The following is a 23,231-nucleotide window of genomic DNA, read 5'->3' on the forward strand; positions in this document are numbered from 1 at the left end:
CTCAACATAATAAAGGCCATATATGACAAACCCACAGCAAACATCATTCTCAATGGTGAAAAACTGAAAGCATTTCTTCTAAGATCAGGAACGAGACAAGGATGTCCACTCTCACCACTATTATTCAACATAGTTCTGGAAGTCCTAGCCACGGCAATCAGAGAAGAAAAAGAAATAAAAGGAATACAAATTGGAAAAGAAGAAGTAAAACTGTCACTGTTTGCGGATGACATGATACTATACATAGAGAATCCTAATACTGCCACCAGAAAACTGCTAGAGCTAATTAATGAATATGGTAATGTTGCAGGATACAAAATTAATGCACAGAAATCTCTTGCATTCCTATACACTAATGATGAAAAATCTGAAAGAGAAATTATGGAAACACTCCCATTTACCACTGCAACAAAAAGAATAAAATACCTAGGAATAAACCTACCTAGGGAGACAATAGACCTGTATGCAGAAAACTAGAAGACACTGATGAAAGAAATTAAAGATGATACCAACAGATGGAGAGATATACCATGTTCTTGGATTGGAAGAATCAACATTGTGAAAATGAGTATACTACCCAAAGCAATCTACAGATTCAATGCAATCCCTATCAAATTACCAATGGCATTTTTTACGGAACTAGAACAAAAAATCTTAAAATTTGTATGGAGACACAAAAGACCCCGAATAGCCAAAGCAGTCTTGAGGGAAAAAAACAGAGCTGGAGGAATCAGACTCCCTGACCTCAGACTAAACTACAAAGCTACAGTAATCAAGACAATATGGTACTGGCACAAAAACAGAAACATAGATCAATGGAACAGGATAGAAAGCCCAGCGATAAGCCCACACACCTATGGTCAACTAATCTATGACAGAGGAGGCAAGGATATACAATGGAGAAAATGCAGTCTCTTCAATAAGTGGTGCTGGGAAAACTAGACAGCTACATGTAAAAGAATGAAATTAGAACACTCCTTAACACCATACACAAAAATAAACTCAAAATGGATTCGAGACCTACATGTAAGACCGGACACTATAAACCTCTTAGAGGAAAACATAGGAAGAAGATTCTTTGACATAAATCACAGCAAGATCCTTTTTGACCCACCTCCTAGAGAAATGGAAATAAAAACAAAAATAAACAAATGGGACCTAATGAAACTTCAAAGCTTTTGCACAGCAAAGGAAACCATAAACAATACGAAAAGACAACCTTCAGAATGGTAGAAAATATTTGCAAACGAATCAACGGACAAAGGATTAATCTCCAAAATATATAAACAGCTCATGCAGCTCAATATTACAAAAACAAACAACCCAATCCAGAAATGGGCAGAAGACCTAAATATACATTTCTCCAAAGAAGACATACAGATGGCCAAGAAGCACATGAAAAGCTGCTCAACATCACTAATTATTAGAGAAATGCAAATCAAAGCTACAATGAGGTATCACCTCACACCAGTTAGAATGGGCATCATCAGAAAATCTACAAACAACAAATGCTGGAGAGGGTGTAGAGAAAAGGGAACCCTCTTCCACTATTGGTGGGAATGTAAATTGATACAGCCACTATGGAGAACAGTATGGAGGTTCCTTAAAAAGCTAAAAATAGAATTACCATATGATCCAGCAATCTCACTACTGGGCATATACCCAGAGGAAACCATAATTCAAAAAGACACATGCACCCCAATGTTCATTGCAGCACTATTTACAATAGCCAGGTCATGGAAGCAACCTAAATGCCCATCGACAGACGAGTGGATAAAGAAGATGTGGTACATATATACAATGGAATATTACTCAGCCATGAAAAGGAATGAAATTGGGTCATTTGTTGAGACATGGATGGATCTAGAGACTGTCATACGGAGTGAAGTAAGTCAGAAAGAGAAAAGCAAATATCGTATATTAACGAATATATGTGGAACCTAGAAAAATGGTACAGATGAACTGGTTTTCAGGGCAGAAATTGAGACACAGATGTAGAGAACAAACATATGGACACCAAGCGGGGAAAGCAGCGGGGGTGGGGGGGGGTGGGGGGGTGCGGTGTGATGAATTGGGTGATTGGGATTGACATGTATACACTGATGTGTATAAAATTGATGACTAATAAGAACCTGCTGTATAAAAAAAAATTAATTTAAATTTAAAAATTAAAAAAAAAAGATATTTAAATTCTACACTGATAGTTTGTTAAACATGAAGTAGTTATCTCTCCATATCTGCAGAAGTCCCTTCTTTTTTGCTTACTTCAGTTAATGAGATCCACCCTCACCATCATTCAAACTAGCACTATCTCTTTCTCTGAGTCTTTCCATGTGATTTCCTCCTGTGCTTTGAATATCCTTCACCCTTAAGTGCCATGGTGACATGTCTCCATCCACATGACACCTCTTAGTTTTCCTTTGAGGAAAAATGAGCAGGTTCCTTCTCTATGCATCCAGACTGTTTAATGCATTCAGCTTATTTAGCTTTCGAAAAGTTTATCTTTTCACCTGATTTATGATCTGATCTCAGTAAATGTTGGGACGATTTTGTTCAAATGTCTGTTCTATGTTAAACAGGTGTTTCTTCCCTTCAAAGAATGATGTAAAACTTCAACTCTACTGCATATTTTCAGAAGAGGGTGTCTGATCACTTAGGATTCTATATACAAAAAACGTCAATAACTTTATTATTCATTATAAACTGAAAGTCTCAATGTTGCTAAATCAGTTGGATCACTTCCTTTGGATGGCAAAAAGTGGGTTTTCCTTTCTCTCTTTTCCAAAAGTGTATAGCGATGAATATAAAGCATTTTAGAATGAAAACTGGACTGAGACAGAAATTTCTAAATAGTTTAGTTCTCGCCTTCCTTTTTTCCCCTTTGTAATTATAGTTGATTGCTCACATTTATTTTTAAGGTACATATTCTCTAAGATGTCTATAATTCATGGAGCTTGCAGTGCTGCCGCCAAGGACAACTATGGACTCCCTGCTTTAGTTTTAGCCGTGGCAGGGAGTGTGGATTAGAAAAATAATTAGAAGTGAGTTCCAGAGATAAGCAACTATAAAATCGTTTGATAATCTGAAATATTTTCACATAGTCTTTTCATTTTAAAGGTGACCTAATAGAAGATAACTTAAGTTTTGAGAATCCCTATTAAAGCTTCAGAAAGAACCTGGAAAATGTAGATACCATCAAGAGATGAATTTGAAGTCTGTTCCTCTAATTTAGTAGTTTTCAGTTTCCTACTCTTCTCCCAAAGAGAAGACTGGGGCTGGACTAACTCTGCAGAGGGTTTTGGGAATAAGATGATCAGATAATATTTTATTGATATTTTCCACTTTTCAAAAATGATACTTTAAAACGTGAGAACCGAACTCAAATTTCATTTACCTACAATGAGCCATTCAAGATAACGATGCCCCAAACATAGGCTGACCACGTGAGATTCCAGTAATGTAGTCCATGTGAGTTTCTTGTGTAAAAGAGGCTGGATGGAGTCAGTATCTCTTCTAATTGTTTTGTACATGTCTCTGAGGCTAAACAAGCTATCAAGGTCAGACTTGAAATGCTTCAAAATAAAGTGATCAGATGATCAAATATTGTCATAATACTGGCGTTGCTCCGTGTTTTTCCAACTTAACTTCCTAACTACATCTGACCTCTTTCCAAATTTCTCCTGGACACAGGCCTTACTGAGAATCTCACAGCTTGGCAACAAATCTCATCAACCAGCCTGACCTTCTACTTGACCTTCTAGGCAAGGCTCTTAAAATTTTTCCACTAAACCAGTCTTTTGCTTCCTCACACTGACACAGTTAATCTCACATTATCTAGCTATAGTTTCTTTGAACACACCCCACTCTCCAACCCTTCATATGTGTCTTGAAATTTTGTGCAGTTTTCTGCTGAAAGAACCTGGCCAGCCCTGGTTCTAACTAAATGAACTGAATTCATCAAACCTCAGTAGCATAAGTAACTTGAATCCATAAGTAACTTACAGATTCAAATTATCCTATGCCCTAAAAGGCTAATGAATGTATTTTCTGAGACTAGCGATAAATTTTTAAAAGCACTTCTAGATGATAAATATTTAACCTGAACTAGGAGTTAATGTAAAGACCCAATTCAACTAAAATTTTAGCTTCTACATTATCTATTTCCAGAGAGTTGGTTTTGAATTTTCTAAGTTTTAACATTTAAGTGTCTATTCATCTAGTCATCCAAAACAGTAGTTTCACAGAGGTAAGAATGAGCAAACCTTAGACTTTATAGTTAGCATAGAATCAACATCTGAGCTCCACTACTCAAACAAAAATATATTCCTCTGTCATGCTCTGACCTTCTAACAAGACTAACCTACCACACCTTAACATATGTTCTAATTGCCTCTGGCACTACAGATATAAGGAAGTGATTTGAAAGTCTTCTAATTATCAATGAGTATATAGCCGTAGTAAATCTGCAAGGATTTAGCAGTAGTTGTGTAAAAATTTCATTCATAAAAATATAGATTTGCAGAATTCTTATCATTTTGATGACCTTTACTGCAGCATAAGAAAATAAAACCCTGAACAATAATTTGAGTGACAATTTTTTCAATTCTGACAAGGATGGTACGTAGCTAGTACCACTCTATATGCACTGAAAAGAAGCCATTTCATCACATATAATAGATGCTTCAGGGCATTCGGTCTTAATTCTTTTAAAGAATCTTGGTGGAAAAGTACTAGTTAAGGGACAAGGACCTGAAATCCAGGTAAAATTCTTGATCAAACTATGTCACCATCACAATCTGTTGAGCCTTAGGTATAGGGGATACCTAGAGATAATGTCACCCTCTGGGCAGCATTACTGACAATTATCTTAATTACTCTTATTTATAGACTTACTGTTCCATAACACATGGTCTTCTGGCAGCTACAGGGAATGCTGTTAAACTACTGGGAAATGCTGCTAGACTGATCTTCATTAACTAACTTTTATCATGTGAGCCTAGTGTCAAAAATCTTTGAATGGCTCCCTGTTTCCAAGGACCAGATTCCTTAGATATCTTTCAAGCCTTGGTTCCACATTTCCCTCCACATTCCTTCTTTTTCCCTTAATGTCTCCCATAATTTCCCTCCTTGCTGTGCACACTCATGGTATTCCTTCCTCTATGACATGCGGTCCTCTATCTCTCCTGAATTAATATTTTTCATCCTCCCAGAGCCTGACAAGGCTCCTCTCGGCCACCTCTCCTCTAAAACTAATATAAATAGACCCACAGACATAGAAAACAAACTTATGGTTACTAAAGGGGAAAGGGGAGGAGGGAAAAAATAGGAGTTTGGGATTAATATATACACATTACCATATAAAAAAGAGATAACCAACAAGGACCTGCTGTATAGCATAGGGAACTATACTCGATATTTTGTAATAGCCTATAAGGGAAAATAATTTGAAAAAGAATAGATATAACTATTCTATAACTATATATATAACTGAATCATTTTGCTGTATATCTGAAATTAACACAACATTGTAAATCAACTATACTTCAATAAAAAACAAAACAAAACAAAAAACCACACAAAAAATCCCAACCCCCCCCACCCCCAAAAACTAGTGTGAAAATGCAGTGGTTCTCTGTGAGAACACTCATGACATTGTCTTGTTATATTTCTAATTGCACCTCATATTTTCTGCCTCCTGAGTTATTCATACATGTCTTTTCTTTCTTTTATTTTTATTTGTTTATTTATTTTTACCAGGCTACAAGTACATAAAAGCAGTGTTTTGGCACATACATTTAGCAAGAGAATCGGTGTGACTTGGCATCTGGAAACAAGGAAAAAATTTAGAACATTATTCAAGGGAGTGATTTTGGTCTATAAACCTAACTAAAATTTTGATCCAGTTTTCAGGCTATTAATGCTATATGATTGTTGAAAATCACACACTGAAGCAGGAGTCTTGGATCTGAGTCCTAGTTTAGTTTATCTTTCCTTCTTTCTTTCTTTTTTTAATTCTTTAATTCTTTTTTTTCTAGTTTATCTATTTCTTAAGTAGATAACCAAGCACATGCAACCACCTTGGCCTTTGCTTCTTCATGTGTTAGCATCCTACCTTGCTTCCCAATATACTCATTCTTAGCTTTAAATTTTTCAGTGGTCCTTATCTTCACCTGAAATTCCCATATATTTGAATTATATTTTTATCATAATCTGTCACCTACTAGAATATAAACTCTATTTTATATTATAACCGGTTATAAACTAGGATATAAGTGTGTGTGTGTGTGTGTGTGTGTGTGTGTGTGTATGTGTGTGTGTATTTCACTGCTGAATTCTCAGTAGCTAGAACATTATCTCATACAAAATAGAAATTCATTATAACTTTGGTGCATGACTAAATGGACAAAGGAACCTTGGAAGTCTAGAACAGAGTTTCAAAACCTCTGCTTTATATTCTCTTCTCTTTTTTCCCAGGATTGTCGGATCACCAGAGAACAATATGCCCTTTTATCTCAGCTCCCTGAAGAAAATGGCTTTCCTGAAATATGATTAAATGTTATGCCCTCAGCTTTTAGAGAAATGTCTATTTGAACAGAGATTTTGTCTTTTGTTATTTCATGACCCCAATTTAAGAAACTTTACAATAAATTTGTCCTTGAATTCAGTGCCTGAAAGTTTGTCTCTTCAATCTAAATTATGCTCTTCTGGTCAGAAAATGAAAACTAAACACGCCAAGCAATCTCCCTTTGTGCCTTAGCTTCCTTGAGATCAATTCAGTTCGGTGAATTTCTACTTTGGGGTGGAAATTACCTAGGCTCAAGCATCTTGCTATATACATTCCTCTACTGGTTTTCACTAGATTCTGTCATTGAATTGTGTTATATCATAATCCAATAAACTTTATAAGATTCTCAAAACCACTCTGGAAAAAAGCAAGTTATAAATCTCAGATTACTAAAATAAACATTGTTAAATAAATAATATAATGAAATAAACATTGTTAATAAAATACAATGCTAATGTGAATGTTAAAAAACCCAATGTTGATAAAATAAAATAAGCATCGTTTTGTGTGTATACATATTTCAATTAAAAGAGCAACCATTCTACTTTCAGTTAAAAAAATGGCAAGGGCAATTGCAGACATGATATTTTCCGAGAAAACTTTACAATTTTGGCAATGTTACTTCAAGGATAATGTGCAAACAATTATATAATTCTTTGTATTATGGAGATGTATTCTAAAATATTCAGGAATTTTTCATAGACATTATAAATTAACAAACATGTATATATTTCCAATTTCTACGAGAAATTTGCCTACAAATAAAAAAGAGCTGAAGGAAATATGGAGAGGCAAAATATATAAATTTTGACTTCTTAAAGATATTGAGACTTAAATACTAACCATGATTTCTAGCAATATGCTTGGCATATAACCAATGATGAATTTGGTTTATCTTACATTTTTTAAGGAAAAAAAGGAGAGAAATATAAAGAAAGGTAACATTTGTTGACTATCCACTGCCTGTGACATATTACAGTATCTCACTCCTCAGAATGATTCTACAAGGTAGTTATAATAACTCCCACTTCTATAATGATAAAATTGAGGGTTACAAAAGGGAGATTCTCCAGCTCTTGAGAGACCTTGCCGAGATTCAAACTTGAGGCTACTGGACTCCAACATTTATAATCTTTCCCACCTGTATGCCCTTAAAAAGGCCTTGTAATCCTATTTGCTGAGTTCTTATGTTACACAGTGAAATGGTAAATTGTATCCCCCTCAAAAGATTAAGACAAAATTTATGTGGTCAAAGGAGTTTGTTATCTTCTCTTTCAGAACAGGCTTGACAGGGAGGGACAGTGTTTTCTTTCATGGGCAGGGGAGAGCTATGAAATAGGAGAATGAAAGAGAAGGGCAAACAGCATACAGGTCTATAATTACACCAGGCAACTATAGGAATATTTGATTTTCTCTTTTGGTTTAATTGGACTGTTCAGTGTTTTGTTTTTTGTTTTTTTTAACTTTAAAAAAAGTAGTAAACTGACAAAACTCAATAACACATGCTAGTTCTTTAAAGCCAAAGCCATACTTTACAGAACCGAAGCCAAAATCGAAGCCATCCCTATGGAGAGATATAGGAACTGATTCTGAAATTATCCAAAACTATTTAGATATGGATCTCTTTGAAAATTAGATGAAAACTATGGAAATCTGCTCATATTATGCACATATGCCATTTTTACAAATATTTCCACACAATTTTAGAGACTTTTTAGACACTCATCCAAGGACTCAGGTTAGGGCCACCAAATCAATGGCAGGGAGGTAAGTTACTGGTCATCATATGGAAAGTGTCCAGATTCTTTCTATCCAGTGTGGACCTTTTGATATTTCTGCCTTTGTGAACCAAATTCTCTGTTGCTTTTTTTTTTTTAAAAACCATTCCTTCTTCTACTCCATAAAATCCTTCAGGTTTATTTTAAAGCTTTTGATGTAGCTTAGCTTTACTTCAAAGACAGCATCCCCAGATGCCAACTAGTCTTGTTACTCCAAAATTACGCAGGACTGTTCCTTGTCTCGTAGATACGGTAACCTAAGGCCCCTTACTTTACAGAGCCCTAACCTCTGTTTCAGGCCTTCTCCGTGAGTATCTCAGATCACAGCCATGGTCTATAACTGGGCTTGTAGACCATGGATTTGTGAAAATTCTTGTCAGAGTGCAATTCTCATCAACTGCGTTAAATTATTCCTAGAATATTCTAACTCTTCTCCTGTTTCTTTTTCTTAACATTTGGTATTCTTTCAATAGTTCCAGTCACAAGTAAAATAATAGACTGCCTAAAAAGAACGTGTGTGTGTGTGTGTGTGTGTGTGTGTGTGTGTGTGTGTGTGTGTGTGTGTTCCAATATAGGTTAATCTGAATCATAAGTCTTTAAATTAAAATCCGAAAAGAAAAGGTATTATCTTGCCATTGTTCCAATTTACTTTAGAATGGATCCTCTCAGTATTATTTCTAAGGAGCTGCATCTCAGGTATTGCTTAAACACCCTATGCAACTTCCTGTCTTATTTCAAGCCCCAGTGGCAATTCCTGAACATACCTTCTGTTCCGCTGTCATGGTTAGACTTTGCAGTCGGCCAGTCATATTCCCTAAACTCTTTTCAAAAGCTGCTACGAGGTGAGCCTGTGAACAAAACAGAAGGAACACATCTTAAATGTCAGAACCTTATGTGGATGGATAAAAACCCTTCTCTTTACAAAATGCTTAATTTCAGGTATTCTTACTCTTTAAATACTATGACCGTCATGTCTGGCTTTCAGTGCTGACTCTCCGTTAACACAAATCTTCATCTATTATTTCTAAACTTCAGCTTAAAAATCAGTGTTTCAATCTTGAGTTCAATCTTGAACTCATTTAATGAGTTCAGCTTAAAAATCAGTGTTTCAATCTTGAGTTCAATCTTGAACTCATTTAATGAGTTCAACTTCTGAAAGGGAATGGTACTTTGCACATAAAAACACCTTCTAACTTGCACATCATGGAGGATTTGACACCCAAAATACTGGATAAAGTTCTGAGTTGCCAAGTTTTTAGACTCAAAGCCCGAGAGGAGGTCGCAGCAATAGTCAATGGACGAATGTTCCTCATTTTTATACCTGCATGATGACCTTTGAAGATACTGTTAGCTCCTCTATTGAAATGATGCTCTCCTCCAAGTGCCAGACATCTGCTGACAGCTATAACATTATCTTTCCTCTTTTTCTACTTACAAAGAATTGAATCAAAAAGAGTTGTCTTCACTTTCCAAACCTTTTTCAATAAAAAGTGCATTTATTCCTACTTTTTTCCCTTCCACTAAGGAAGTGTAGGTAGGCCAGCTAGAAATAATATTCAGTCATATTTTATTTAAGTTTTTGTGGCTCTGGGGTTTTATTTTAAATCTCAGAGAATTATACACATTGCAGTACATAACCGTAACGCTTACGATTAAGAAGTATTTGAAAATCTTATTATAGTTCTAAAATAGGCCAGTTTCTATTGACATGCCATCATGCAACAGCTTGACCCACAGAATATTATGCATGAAGAGATGCATCAACCTCTCACTATGGCTTGATGTAGAACCACAGGTATGTTATCCAATTTTATCACATCCATAAAGAGATACGAGTACAGAATATTTTACAACCTACATCTATAATAAACTATGTGTGGGGGAAAATTTGGCAAAAGATTATTTTTTTGAGAGAAGGGAGTGAGAGGATGCAATTAAAATAAATTGCCTTGTAACTCTAGCAGAGCTGAAAGGCTGAGGTACCTATTATCAAATGGATCACAGGAATCCTAAGAATTAGGGCGCTAGAAGTTTATTTCATTATTAGTAACAGCCAGAAGTTTATTCCATTATTGGTAACAGCTAGAATGTACAAGTCCCTGCCATTAGCATCATGATACAAAGGTGTCTTTGTTCCTAGCTCTGAGCTCATCCTGGGATGCCTTTGTTTTCCTGACACTGTAATATAGAGAAAGATAATTTATAGAAGATGCTATTAATCTTCAGTCCATCAGTAAGTAAAACTCTATTCTTTCCCACCTAGCTACAAAACAGAAACAGACTCACAGACATAGAGAACAGACTTGTGGTTGCCAAGGGGGAGGGGGGTGGGGGAGGGCAGGACTGGGAGTTTGGGGTTAGCAGATGCAAACTATTATATATAGGATGGATAAACAACAAGGTCCTACTGTATAGCACAGGGAACTATTCAATATCCTGTGATCAACCATAATGGAAAAGAATATAAAAAAAGAATGTCTATATAACTGAGTCACCTTGCTGTACAGCAGAGATTGGCACAGCATTGTAAATCAACTCTACTTCAATAAACAAAAAAATTTAAATAATCAAAAAAAAAAAAAGCCTCTATTCTTTTCCACTCCCTTCTCCCTCTTTCCGCCTTTCCCTCTCTCTCAAACACACACATACACACGACCTTGAGAACTGTACTCCAAGGTTTGTTAGCAGGTTTAATCGGATAAATAACACTCTTTTTAAAAAACGAATAGTATCTAATAGTTCAAAACATTTCCAATGACAAGGAATGTCATTACATCAGACTTAGTACCCTCAGAAATTAGCATAAGGTTATGTCCCACTTTCTCTTATACTTAACCTTCACACTATGTTAAAGGTGAACAAAATGAAAATGTACAGCTCACTGGTTTAACGTCGCGAATATTCATGCACTCAGCAGCCAAGTCAACAAAGAGGATTTGAAGACCCTGGAAGTCCTCCCTTGCCCCTTCCTCATCTCTGTACCCTCTCCCTTCTGAAGAGATAACCACTAGAGTGACCTGTGTGATAATTATTTTCTTGCTTCCCTATATAGTTTGGCCACCTAAGCTTGCATCCCTAAACACTGTTTTAGCTTGGCCTATTTTTAAAACTATCCGAGTGGAATCACATGGCATGATTTTCTTGGTGACAGTTTTCTTTTGCTTAACATTGTGTTTTGAGATTCATCCATGTGGTGTGCAGCAGGAGTTAGAATTTGCTGTAAAGCACTGCTCTGTGTGATTTATAATTTATTTGTCCATGACGACCATTAGTGCTGATTCCAGTTTAGACTGTTAAAAATAATCCTGCTATGAAGATACAATGGGTTACTAAATTCTAAAGCTAAAATTGCTTGTTTTCCTCTAAAATAGAAGAACTTTGTTAATATTCACTACAAGAAATGCCAGACTCTACATAACATTGAAAAGTTTCAATTCTCCCAAATAACTGTAAGGTTTAATTGTTGAACAATGAGTCCTTGAATGTATATACTTAGAGAAAATTACTTCATTTTACCAGCTGTGCATATTTTATCAGTTTAATAGGAATTTAAAATACGACAAAGAAAGCAGGGCTGTGAAGAATATGCTGCACAAATATATTGCTTATATTTGGTATCTATGAGTAAATATAAAATGTTCACCATTAGAAGGTCAGTTTTCAATCTTTGGAAAATTGCTGTTCATTAATTATTTACAAGAACATATATAACTAGTTACAAAAGAACATTTTAATTTGAGTCACATTGCTCTCAGTGAAAAGTTTGTTAAAAGTATGTTCGTGAAATACTGCTTTAAGTTTATGTCCCCTTGACTTAGTTTATCATAATGGCTTTGTTACTTTGAAGTTAATAAAAGGGCAACTTTCGCACCAACTGGATTCATGGAAAGGCACTACAATAGGTAAAATAAAGGAAGGCATTTATACCAGTGATAATCTTTGTCACCTTACTGGAGACAAAAATGGAATGTAAGACTGATTAAACTATAGGAAAATATATCGTGTCTAAAAACTTTATAAAATGATGACTTTAAAAGAACTGTGCATTTTTAGGGGGACTGTTAATCATAGTTTACATGGTTCTGACTTTTCTCTTAGCAGCTGCATAATTTTCAAGCCACAGTAAAGTTGTATCAATATGTTGATGAATATTCCCTACTTGTGTTAGGTGAAGTCTGTGAAGGTAATAAAATAGACAAGACTGAATATTAGTTAAGGGAAAATATTTTTAATACATATTGTCTTTAGTTTTGGAATCACATAACGTAATCTGAATAGACATGTAAATAACTGTGGTACTAAAAAATAAGGTGGAATATCATTATGAAAAATGCCTGCATTGCATTTGTTCATTCAGAATTCAGTGACAGCCCATTAACCAAGTAAAAAATACTCTTTACATAGATGTATATGGGGATAGATAGACAGATTAGATAGATAGACAGACAGAAATAGAAGACTTTACATTTGAAAATCAATAGTTAGATGAACGGAAAATGACTCTGAAACTATCATAAATAAGATTTCACATTTCTTTTACTGTATAAAATTGTCCCTTCAGTGTCTGTCATTGTTAATCATGTGCAAAATAGTTTTCCCTTAAAGGAGATGCAGAAACACAAAAGTAACTGCCAGATTATATAAAAATATCAAATAGAGCAAAGATATAGGACACAATCCCAAGGAAAATAACACCTGAGAGATTTGTGGTTAAAAGACTTATGTGCTGAAAGGTAAAAAAACCAAAACACACAAAAAACAAAAAAAACATTTTTTGGTTACACATTCATTCAGCGATATCTTTGAAAAGTGGTAGCGATAACTAGCCTTAGTGCCCATTTCCAGATGACCTAAGGGCTGAGATTTGTAAGAAATGCATTAAGTGCATCCCACCTGGCTTGGCAGCATGAAGGTATGGGTCAGAGGCCAGGGGGCACCTGGCTGACTGTCTGATGTGACCGTACATTCCCGGGGGCCTTGGACTGTGGGGCTCCTGTTCTCTTCTTGTTTGTTGGTGGGGTATTGATTCAAGGAAGGCCAGGAAATAGCGCTGGCCAACGTACCCTCTCTCCTTTCCCCAGACATCCTAGTGCACACAGCTCTATAAAGAGGCTTCCCAGGCTTTCTGCAGCTCTGCTCAGAGAACTTCGCAAGGAGAGGGGAAGGCTCAGCGTGCCTTCTACTGAATGGAGGTTATATTCTGTCAGGCAGATGAGAGGCGAGCTGACTGAATAACTTTCTGACTTACCACTGCCCCTTTTAACAAAGGGGGAGAAAAAGCAGAGAAACAGATGTTTCAAATTTAAATATTAAAACACAGATTATTGTCTGGACTCCATATAAATATAATCATGCTGCCAGGTCCAAACATGTGACACATCAATTACAAAAAGAAAAAAAACCCAAAAAGCCCAAATTAAGGAAAACCAATTAAGTCCTGATAGAATTATTCATATATTGAGTAAAACTGAATAGCTGGATCTTAAAATGATTATTAAATAAACAATAATAATAACAATTAATGATATTTGCTACAGAACCAGACATTATAATTTGTCTTTATAAGTCATGGCTATTACACTTCTATACAACAGTGGTCATTGTAGTGATCCCATTTAACCGAAAAGTAAAAAGTTTACTTGTGGTCTGAATAAAATAATAAATAAAAAGCACATCTTTACCTCCAAATAGGAAATGTACAAGATTAAAAAATGTTTTTGAGTTACATTGAAGAAACTATACAGAAAAATTTTTCAGTCTTATAATTAATATAATTTCTGTACAAGTATATTAAAATATATGCATATATTACATACATCAACAGATGTTAACTCAGAGGCAATGACGTGAAACACACTCCGAATGAAATTTAAATGCAGTATTTCTTAGAACTGAGAAACCAAGTGTTTTCTCAAGTAAATCCTTTGATGACTTATAATGGTGCACTGAATCTGAAGTGTCATTTTAAACTAAGTGCTAAAGAGAATGAGTTCAAGATGGTTTGTACCTTATAAATAATTCAAATTTCTGAATGTGTAAAGGAGCTTATATCCTTAAAGATACAAACGGACATAAATATACAAGATTCCATCCCTAGTAATTATAATGATACTATTAAATGTTTAAAATAGGATTGACCTTAAAATGATTTTATAAACATTTATACAGGCATCCACTTACACAAGTTCTTAGTTACTGCAATAGTTTTAAAGTGAATTTTAATAAACTGCTTTGTAAAAGAGTAGAAGATAATATATATCTTCATTACCTGAATCTCCTGACTTTCATCTTTTGACAGTTTCAGCAATACATTTATCTGATGGTAAAAAGCTTTAACAATTCATATCACCACCGAATGAAAAAAGCTCTAAATGGTGAAGTAAGATTTAAATTCCCAAGAAATTAAAAACTAGACATCACTTTTAAAAATTGTGATAGATCTTTAGGTGTTTAATTTTTAAACTTGAAATAATTATAGATTCGTAAGAAGTTTCAAAGAGAGTACAGAGAGGACTCTTGTACCCCTTTACCCAGTTTGCCTCAATGGTTACATTTTATAAAATTATATATAATATCAAAACCAGAAATTCATTATTGGTACACATATGAAGATTCACAGATGTAAATAACCACCTTTCATCACCACAAAGCTCTTCCTATTGTTACCCTTTATAGTTACACCCACCTCTCAGGAGAGAGGTGACCACCTTCCTTAAACCCTGGCAACCACTAAGTTGTTCTTCATTTCTATAATTTTGTCATTTGAGAATGTTGAATAAATGGAATTATATAGTATGTGACCTTTTAAAATTGGTCTTTTTTTCACTAAGCTTAATGCACTTGAGATCCATCCAAGTTGCTGTGTGTTATTAATAGTTATTTAATTTTACTGCTGAGTGGCAGTCCATGGTATGGATGTATCAGAGTTTGTTTATCCATGGACCTATTAAGAGACATTTTGGTTGTTTCCAATTTTTGCACTATTAAAAAATAAAGCTGCTACGTACAGGTTTCTGTGTGGGTCTGAGGTGATTTGAGAATATTTCTAAAATGCATTATGAAGTAAAAAAAAAAAAAAAAAAAAAAAAAGAAGAACCAAATAGGATATATATTAAGCTCCCATCCACAGGCAAAATGTACTACTAATGATAACACAGACGTGCACAGGGAAGGCTGGAGATATTTGGATAGTTTTTCCAAGACTAGAACTTTTAAAACAAATTTATAAATTTGGCACCGATTTTTCTAATTTTATGTTTCTTACATTTTTTTCTTTATCACCCCCTAGGGAGACATCATAGATTTTTTTTTTCCCTAATTGTCCTCTTCCTCCATGGCCATTTTAATATCACAGATATGCTGGATACCTGTTTATGTACTCTCTATATATCTGTGCTTTATGCATAAAAAGAGTACTTTAAAAACAAAAAAGAGTACTTTTTTTTTCCCCACCATAAGAACCACTATTCATACTTTGACGGTCATATCAATGCCCAGCTGAGAATACATAGTCCATAGTCGTGAAAACACAACAGTGAAAATAGTGTGGCATGCATGACTTGAGAGAAGTGGCAGATAAGCCAATGGCTGACATCTTTGTAAAATGTTTGTTACCTTTCAAAACAGTGGCGTCGAGTTGTCCCCCAGGACTGTCCTCCTATGTTAGAACTTGGTTCCTTCTGTGTGTCTATGTGTGTGTGTGTGTGTGTGTGTGTGTGTGTGTGTGTGTGTGTGTGTGTGTGTATGTGTATAAGCCTTTGCAAATGTGTACTGTATATATGTATTCAGGGGTATATAGAAGAACAATGTTGAAAGGAAACACAAGAAATCAATCAACAAGAATGGGAATGGGAATCTCAGAGGGAAAAGCAAGTATATATCTTTTATTAAACACTTCTTTTAATTTCAGTTTTTCTTTTTAATACAATATACATGTACATTTGTCACTTGGTATCTGTGGGAGATTGGTTCCAGGATGCTCAAGTCCCATAGTTGGCCCTCCGCATCTGTGAGTTCCACATCCAAGGGTTCAACCAACCAAGGATGGTGTATGGTTGACCCTTAAACCACACGGGTTTGAACTATGAGGGTCAAGTTATATGCAGATATTTAGAAATGTGTGGATCCACTTACATGCAGATTTTTTAAATATCCATGCATAAGTGGACCTGCACAGTTCAAACCCGTGTTGTTCAAGGGTCAACCGTATAACTTTTTAAATGGAGACAGTATAAACATTATTGTGTAAAAGCCCAAATTCCATTATGTATAGCAGCCGTTTATTAATCCAACAACTGATATGTAAGTCCTTGCAAGAGACATTTACAAAATAAAACAAAACTCTGAGTAATCATTCAAGACATTTATATCTTTACTATCCAGCGCATAGGGTCTGTCATTGAGCCTCCCTCATTGCAGACAAACACAACCCAGTGTGTTCCGGCTTTTACACTGTAATATGTCCTCTGGGTACAAATTCAGGAATCTAGACAGGAGTGCTTTATACTACTGTACATATAGCCTATAGTATAAAATTTACAGTGGCTTCTGAACTATTTAAGAATTATTCTTAGACAAAAAATATGGGTTAAATAATACTGTTCTCTTCCAGTATTGTCTAAACAGTTCTCTAAAACCTGCTATTATTTTAAGAATCCCCTGACAACATCTATAAAAAATAAATACAACCAATCCCAAATTCATTTGATTCTCCCAAAGTTAAAAAGCTAAAGTCAATTCAAATACAGTGCTAAAAGGAATGCATTGTGAGTGAAATGACTTACTTATATACTGTGGAAGGTACTGGATTGGCCAAAAAATTTGTTTGGGTTCTTGACGGTATGGAAAAACACAAACTTTTTGCCAACCCAATATATTGCACAGTAACTTTTATTCTTAAAATCTCTTATTTAAATCATACCCAGTGGGCCCACATTTGCTCACTCTTGCTGTGTTAAGCTTTGTTGAACAGATGGAAGAACTCCACGCAGAGCAGAGCGGTGAGGCAGGGAACAGGCCCAAAGCCACCCCGCGGGAGTGAGCAGACTGATGTTGAGTGAAGGTGTCAGGACATACGGCAAAATAGCGGGAGCTTCCTCACCCCTCACTGCTGCTTCTAACACTGTTGTTCCCTAGGGCCAGGCACAGTGCCACGTGTTCACCTTTATTTCTGCTCCTACTCTGAGTATACCCCCTGGCACACTGAAAGATCTTCAGTAAATGTTAATATAATTGATGGTTTTTGCCATCATCATTTTTTGCCATCCTCAGCTGCTTAAACTGCTATAAGGAGGCTACCAAGGTTTTTGAGAGAACTGTAGCTCATTTATAACAGAGCTAAGAAACCCAAATTTAGAGAATTAACTGGCTGCTTAACTAATTGTCCAATAAATTGTGCTGAAGGAGACAGGGCACAAGAATTTTTTATACTCCACAGTTAATCACTGTCAACCCCTCATTGTCTTGGAGCTGAAGAAAGTCTTACATATGTAGGGCTGGGTGTTGGTAACAATGAGAAATAAGAAAAGAAATGACACTTGTAGGTTTTACTAATGTTTCCAACTTTACAAGAAACAAAAAGCCATTTTAACCACATTGTGATTTCTCATCAATGTGGATTTACGTTTGATTACCCAGCGTGCAGGAAAGTCCCACTATTTAGTGACTTAAAGTCTGTATAGGGGCTTCCCTGGTGGCGCAGTGGTTGAGAATCTGCCTGCCAATGCAGGGCACACGGGTTCGAGCCCCGGTCTGGGAAGATCCCACATGCCACGGAGCAACTAGGCCCGTGAGCCACAACTACTGAGCCTGCGCGTCTGGAGCCTGTGCTCCGCAACAAGAGAGGCCGCGATAGTGAGAGGCCCGCGCACCGCGATGAAGAGTGGCCCCCACTTGCCGCAACTAGAGAAAGTCCTCTCACGGAAATGAAGACCCAACACAGCCAAATAAATAAATAAATAATGCCAGAAAAAAAAAAAAAAAAAGTCTGTATAATTTTGGACATTTAAAGTTTGTGAGTCTGTTACTAAAATTATCCCATTTACTATATAAACATCTGTTTTAATATATCAAAAAAAATCAAAAGTGACTTACATTTGCTGAAAGTTGAGATGTGAGAGTGGCAACTTTTTCCTGTGATGCAACAAGCTCTCTCCGTAGTTTATGGATTTGCTGAATGTAATTAAAAAAAAAATCAAATCAACATGCTAGTAGATTTTAACTTAAAACTAAGAATTCAATCCAAAAAAGCCAATACTATATAATTAGCTCATCCTACCCCCACTAAATATACATATATATATTTTCTGGGTCTTTTTATTTTTCTATCCATTTTTGTATGTTTATTTTTATTTCCTATACTTTGGCAACTTCTCGGAAGCTGTAGAATATCCTGCAGTCACTGAAAGTTGGCTCCAATTCAACATTTAATGATTACATATTTGAAAATAATTTTATTGGCTGGAGTTTTAATTCCTAACACTCAGAGAAGCCTTCCCAAGTCTTTGTTATAATGCCCTTTATTCAGTGAGTTACTATGAGCTCTGGGCAGAAATGCTGTTATAGATTATCCATAGTTTCAAAAAAGGGGAAAAATCAGTAATACTGTGCAAATGGCTAGATAAACCACCAACATAAATATGCTAACATGTTTTCCTGTTTGGTTAGGTCCACACTCAAATAAAAGTGAACCAGAAAAAAATGAGAGTATATATCATATTTAAAATTTTAATTTAAGCACTTTCCACAGTTTACTCTGCATGTTTCACGTTTCCATGAAATATAAACAGTGATTAGTTAGGTTAAGATATTCATAAGCAACTGAGACTAAGTCTACAAGTATACTTCTGGTCTCAAGGGATTTTAGTTACTTAGGTGCCAAACATTCTACTCTGATGATTCTCATTTCTTCAAAAGCAAGTCTTCTATTTTGTAGTTAGACTTTCAAAACACTACCTTAGTTTGAAAGAGCATTCTTGACACAGTTCATTAACTGTCTTTTTTTTTTTTTTTCCTACCCATTAGATTTTTGTGGAGAAGAAATGGTGGTAAATACTGAAAAGGCTCTAAAAAAGAACTAAACTTTAAACTGGAATTAGAGATGGGACATTTACATAATTTTAGTAAATGTGATTCCATTTGACTCCTGTCCTTTAAAAAAAGAGATACACCCAGACCCAAAGAGCATTTGAGCTGCATTCAAATGATGATGACCGCAAAAGTTTCCAGAAAGCAGAGAACATCTATTTTATTCTTAAAACAATACAAATTCAAAGAGGCTTTCTCAAATTAATAGTCTCTATTACATGATCAGATTTCCTTTAAAATAGAATCTAGGAAACCTTAAAGTAATATAAATCATTAAAAAAGAACCAGGACCTACTATGGGGCATAAATAATTAAAGGAGAGGTGGATAACTACTAATACGGCAAACAGATGCGGTATTTCTATGCCTTAGTAGCTATACGTATTGCGGTCGATGGTAGAATTTTGCCATGTCCGTGAGATGTAAATAGTTTAGGTTTTTCAAAACCGTATTTACTCTTTGGTCTAGCAATTATAAAGATAAAACTGATATAATTTACACTTTTTCAATTTTTAAAAAATACACACAAATTTTAATTTAAAAGGCTAATAAAATAAAACTTCAAAGGGAAGAGTTCCTTTGCAGAGGCTGTTACCAACGCATTTTTCTTTGCTCATGGTAAAACCAATCAAATAGTCATTACCACACCTTGAATAAAGGCCTAATTAAAGTCTCCCTGCTCTCCTTGGCCAGGACGACTCTTACACAAAGGGAAAGAAAAATAATATTCTCTCCAGGCTGCAATCTGATTTGTACGTGATTGCGATGAAATATTTGTGAAATGCGCGTGATTAGAACAATATACTACACTAGACATCAAGTGATTAGAAGCAGCAAAGTCCTGGCACCAAATAATAGATGGGCTGGGATACTGGTAAATTGTGTTGTGGAGGTCTAGTGCCTCAAATTCAATACTTGCCTTAATCCTATGCACTTAGTCTAACAGGCAGTGGGGGAAGAGACTATAATATAATAGACCACACGTTCATTCATTCATCCATCAAAGATTTGTAAGTGCTTACTACTAGAGACAACTTATTAGATGTTGAGTTAAGACTCCAAGCTAGAACGTGAGAAAAGAGTTTGCTTCTAAAAACTTCGTTTCATTTTCTTTTAAGAGGAAATATCCAAGACCATTTATCACTAGCTGGGTCACTTCTATTAGCAGTGTTGGAGAGTTATGGGTTGTATCACAGAGCCCTCTAGTGGTCGAAACACTCATTTCATCATAAATGTAAACGAAAACAGTCAAATGGAAAAATGCTACAAGGTTTTTACCTCTGAATGAGCCTTTTCTTCAGCCTGTAAAAGAAAAAAGGAAAAAGAATTTAACTATAAATAATTAGTGTCAATTCATTCTACAAGTATAAAAGAATAAAATAATTATGCTGTGTATTTAAAATGTTATTTTGGTCTAATATAAGAACATGGTAAAATATATGATATTATTAAATTAAAACAGTAAAAACAGGAACCTGTAGGACTGCAAATGAATATTTTGTTATATACAAACCTAATGGTATTTTTTAAATATCAGTTATTTGATTTATGGATATATACTCTGTCTTGAAAGCAAAGGATAGAATTAAAAAATGGTGCTACCCTAAGATCCAGACCATAAACAACAAAAAGAAAAGTTATAAAATTATACTTTAAAAAAGATGAGTGCAGAAAAAAATAATAGAGGAGATTTTTTTTTCCATACAGATTTTAGGAAATTTATACTCTATGAAATTACAGAGATTTTTAGCCAAGACCTAGGAGTCGGAATTTTATTCTGCGATATATAGATCATAAAGAATGTCAAATAAGACTAGAGGCAAAATATTGACCTGTACTGACAACCACAGAAAATCTGCTGATTAGTTTCTATTTTATTTGTTTTTCTTAATGATCATTAAATAAGTTTACTGGGCTCCAAGTCAGCAAAACATTAAAACCCCCAGTGGTAAGGCAGTGATAAAAGTGTCTGACAAACATCGGCTCCACAGATAATGGAAATGAGCACTGCTGTAGGACCTCGAGGGGTGTTTTGGCCTCAGCTGTAGAAAACTCCTAGCTCTGTTTTTCTTCTTCACGTTGGGCTGCAAAACGCCAGAAAATGAATTATGTGCGCCATTGTATTTGCGAAGCTCCCTCATTCTGGAAAAAGCTGGAGAATGCACAATATTGCTGAACATTACAAGTCTGTTCATTGCCTTGAGCAGATCCAAAGCTGAAAAACAATCTCCTATCTCCTATCTCTCCTTTTGAGACATTTCCTGATTAATAGACGCAGAAGTACCTAAACCATTTTTTATCTCTTCTTTTCCTCCAGAAAACATAAACTAAAACAAAGTAAAATAACCCTCAGGATATTTTTTATGCATAAGCATCTCTTTTAAACTGGATTTTTTTTCTATCCTATATTTTCTTTATTCTTAAAAAATATGTATAGTTATTAATATAGTGGTTAAATGAAGAGTGGTTAACTAGTAGAATCCTAATAGCCTTTATAAGAAAATTGTTTTAAAAACAAATTCTGACCTAAAGCTTTAATGTTTTGTATCTCAACTTTTTAAAGTGAAGATTCAATATTTTTAAGTTATAATAATTTCAATGTTTCACATAAAGTTTGATTTTTGAATCAGACAGAATGAAGGAATTTTAAGATAAAAATTTCATGGATCAAAAGCTGGAGGTTGTTTGCCTTGAGGCACATGGCATGATTAACTTTGACTATTTGGTTTCCCTGGTATTTTGCGTATTTACTGCCAGTTTATTCTGTCCAAATCCTGCTTCTAGGCTTGCTAGGATCATATAGAACTGATACTCAATAAGTAACTTGCATATTGAAAAGAGCATTGTATGTTATTTTAAAAAAATAGTCAAGAAAGACAGTCATCACATTTTTTCATTAAAAAAGCCCTGAATAAGTTACACACACTAGTTATATGCATAACCATCACATATTAATTCTATATATACTGTATAGAATGACTTTCTCTTTGCTGACTTTTCAGAACTAACTTTTTCTTTAATCTTTGCCTTCTTTCATGTCCTGTGGTTAGCAATACTGGGTAGGTGTTACCATAAAGTTGAAACAATGAGCCAGAATATTAATATTTCTTTCAGTGGGTTAGGCATGGATTGATGACATTATGATGGAATATGATTACTTGCCATTTTTAAATGATAGTTTTGAAGCTGGCCCAATGTCCTCAAGGGTGGTAAACAATATAAAACACCTTGCCCAAATAAAAATATATTAGATGATTCTTTATTCTGTAAGCCATTACTTGGCCATTCATTCATCCTTTCAAATTTACTGATCAAAAAATGTTTACTTTAGTATTAGCTATGTGTTAGGAAATATGCTGAAGGGCCCCACAGTGAACTAACGTAGCCCTCACTCTTATGAAATCAATACAAATTAGATTCAAAGTACAAAACGGATTCAATACAATTTTTAATATACAGCCACTCAGAAAACATCTATTGCAAGGATCAAAATTTTAAGTGTTTAACAGGACTAGACATGCAAAGAATAAAAAGAGTCCTGGGTAGTAAAAAAAAATCACACAGCCTTCCTAGGTTATCTGTTTTCCCCACTTTTCATAAAGATATGGATACTGAGGAGTATTTCTTTCCTGCAAGAAATGCAACAGCACAATAATAACTAACAGTGCAAACTCAGCTTCAGTGTCAGGAAGAGAACTGGTGGAGGCTGGGTCTTGCCTGAGATCACATGCCAACATCTAAAGGGGGCCATGCTGTAAACCTGGAGGAATTTCATCTCCGTGTTGCTAGATATTCCAATTACTT

General features: G+C 35.1%; 1 protein-coding gene and 1 long non-coding RNA gene across 11 annotated transcripts in view; one reads left to right on the forward strand and one right to left on the reverse strand.

Moving 5' to 3' along the window:
- Positions 1-8,742, forward strand: part of LOC309640440 — a 676,795-nt gene extending 668,053 nt beyond the window's left edge. The window contains exon 2 of the long non-coding RNA XR_014252221.1: positions 1,868-8,742. This is a non-coding gene — a long non-coding RNA (uncharacterized lncRNA). The remainder of the gene's footprint in view (positions 1-1,867) is intronic.
- The window catches only part of NAV3 (neuron navigator 3), an 867,875-nt gene that overhangs the window by 44,055 nt on the left and 800,589 nt on the right, over positions 1-23,231 (reverse strand). For all 10 annotated transcript variants that reach the window (XM_082418853.1, XM_082418852.1, XM_082418855.1 and 7 more), the window contains 3 exons: positions 20,706-20,729; positions 18,436-18,513; positions 9,108-9,191 (listed from right to left, as the gene is read on the reverse strand). In XM_082418853.1, the coding sequence (XP_082274979.1) occupies positions 9,108-9,191; positions 18,436-18,513; positions 20,706-20,729 (186 nt within the window). The remainder of the gene's footprint in view (positions 1-9,107; positions 9,192-18,435; positions 18,514-20,705; positions 20,730-23,231) is intronic.

This window comes from Balaenoptera physalus (assembly GCF_965194825.1).
Source record: "Balaenoptera physalus genome assembly, chromosome: 13".
In the NCBI taxonomy this organism is placed as follows: domain Eukaryota; kingdom Metazoa; phylum Chordata; class Mammalia; order Artiodactyla; family Balaenopteridae; genus Balaenoptera; species Balaenoptera physalus.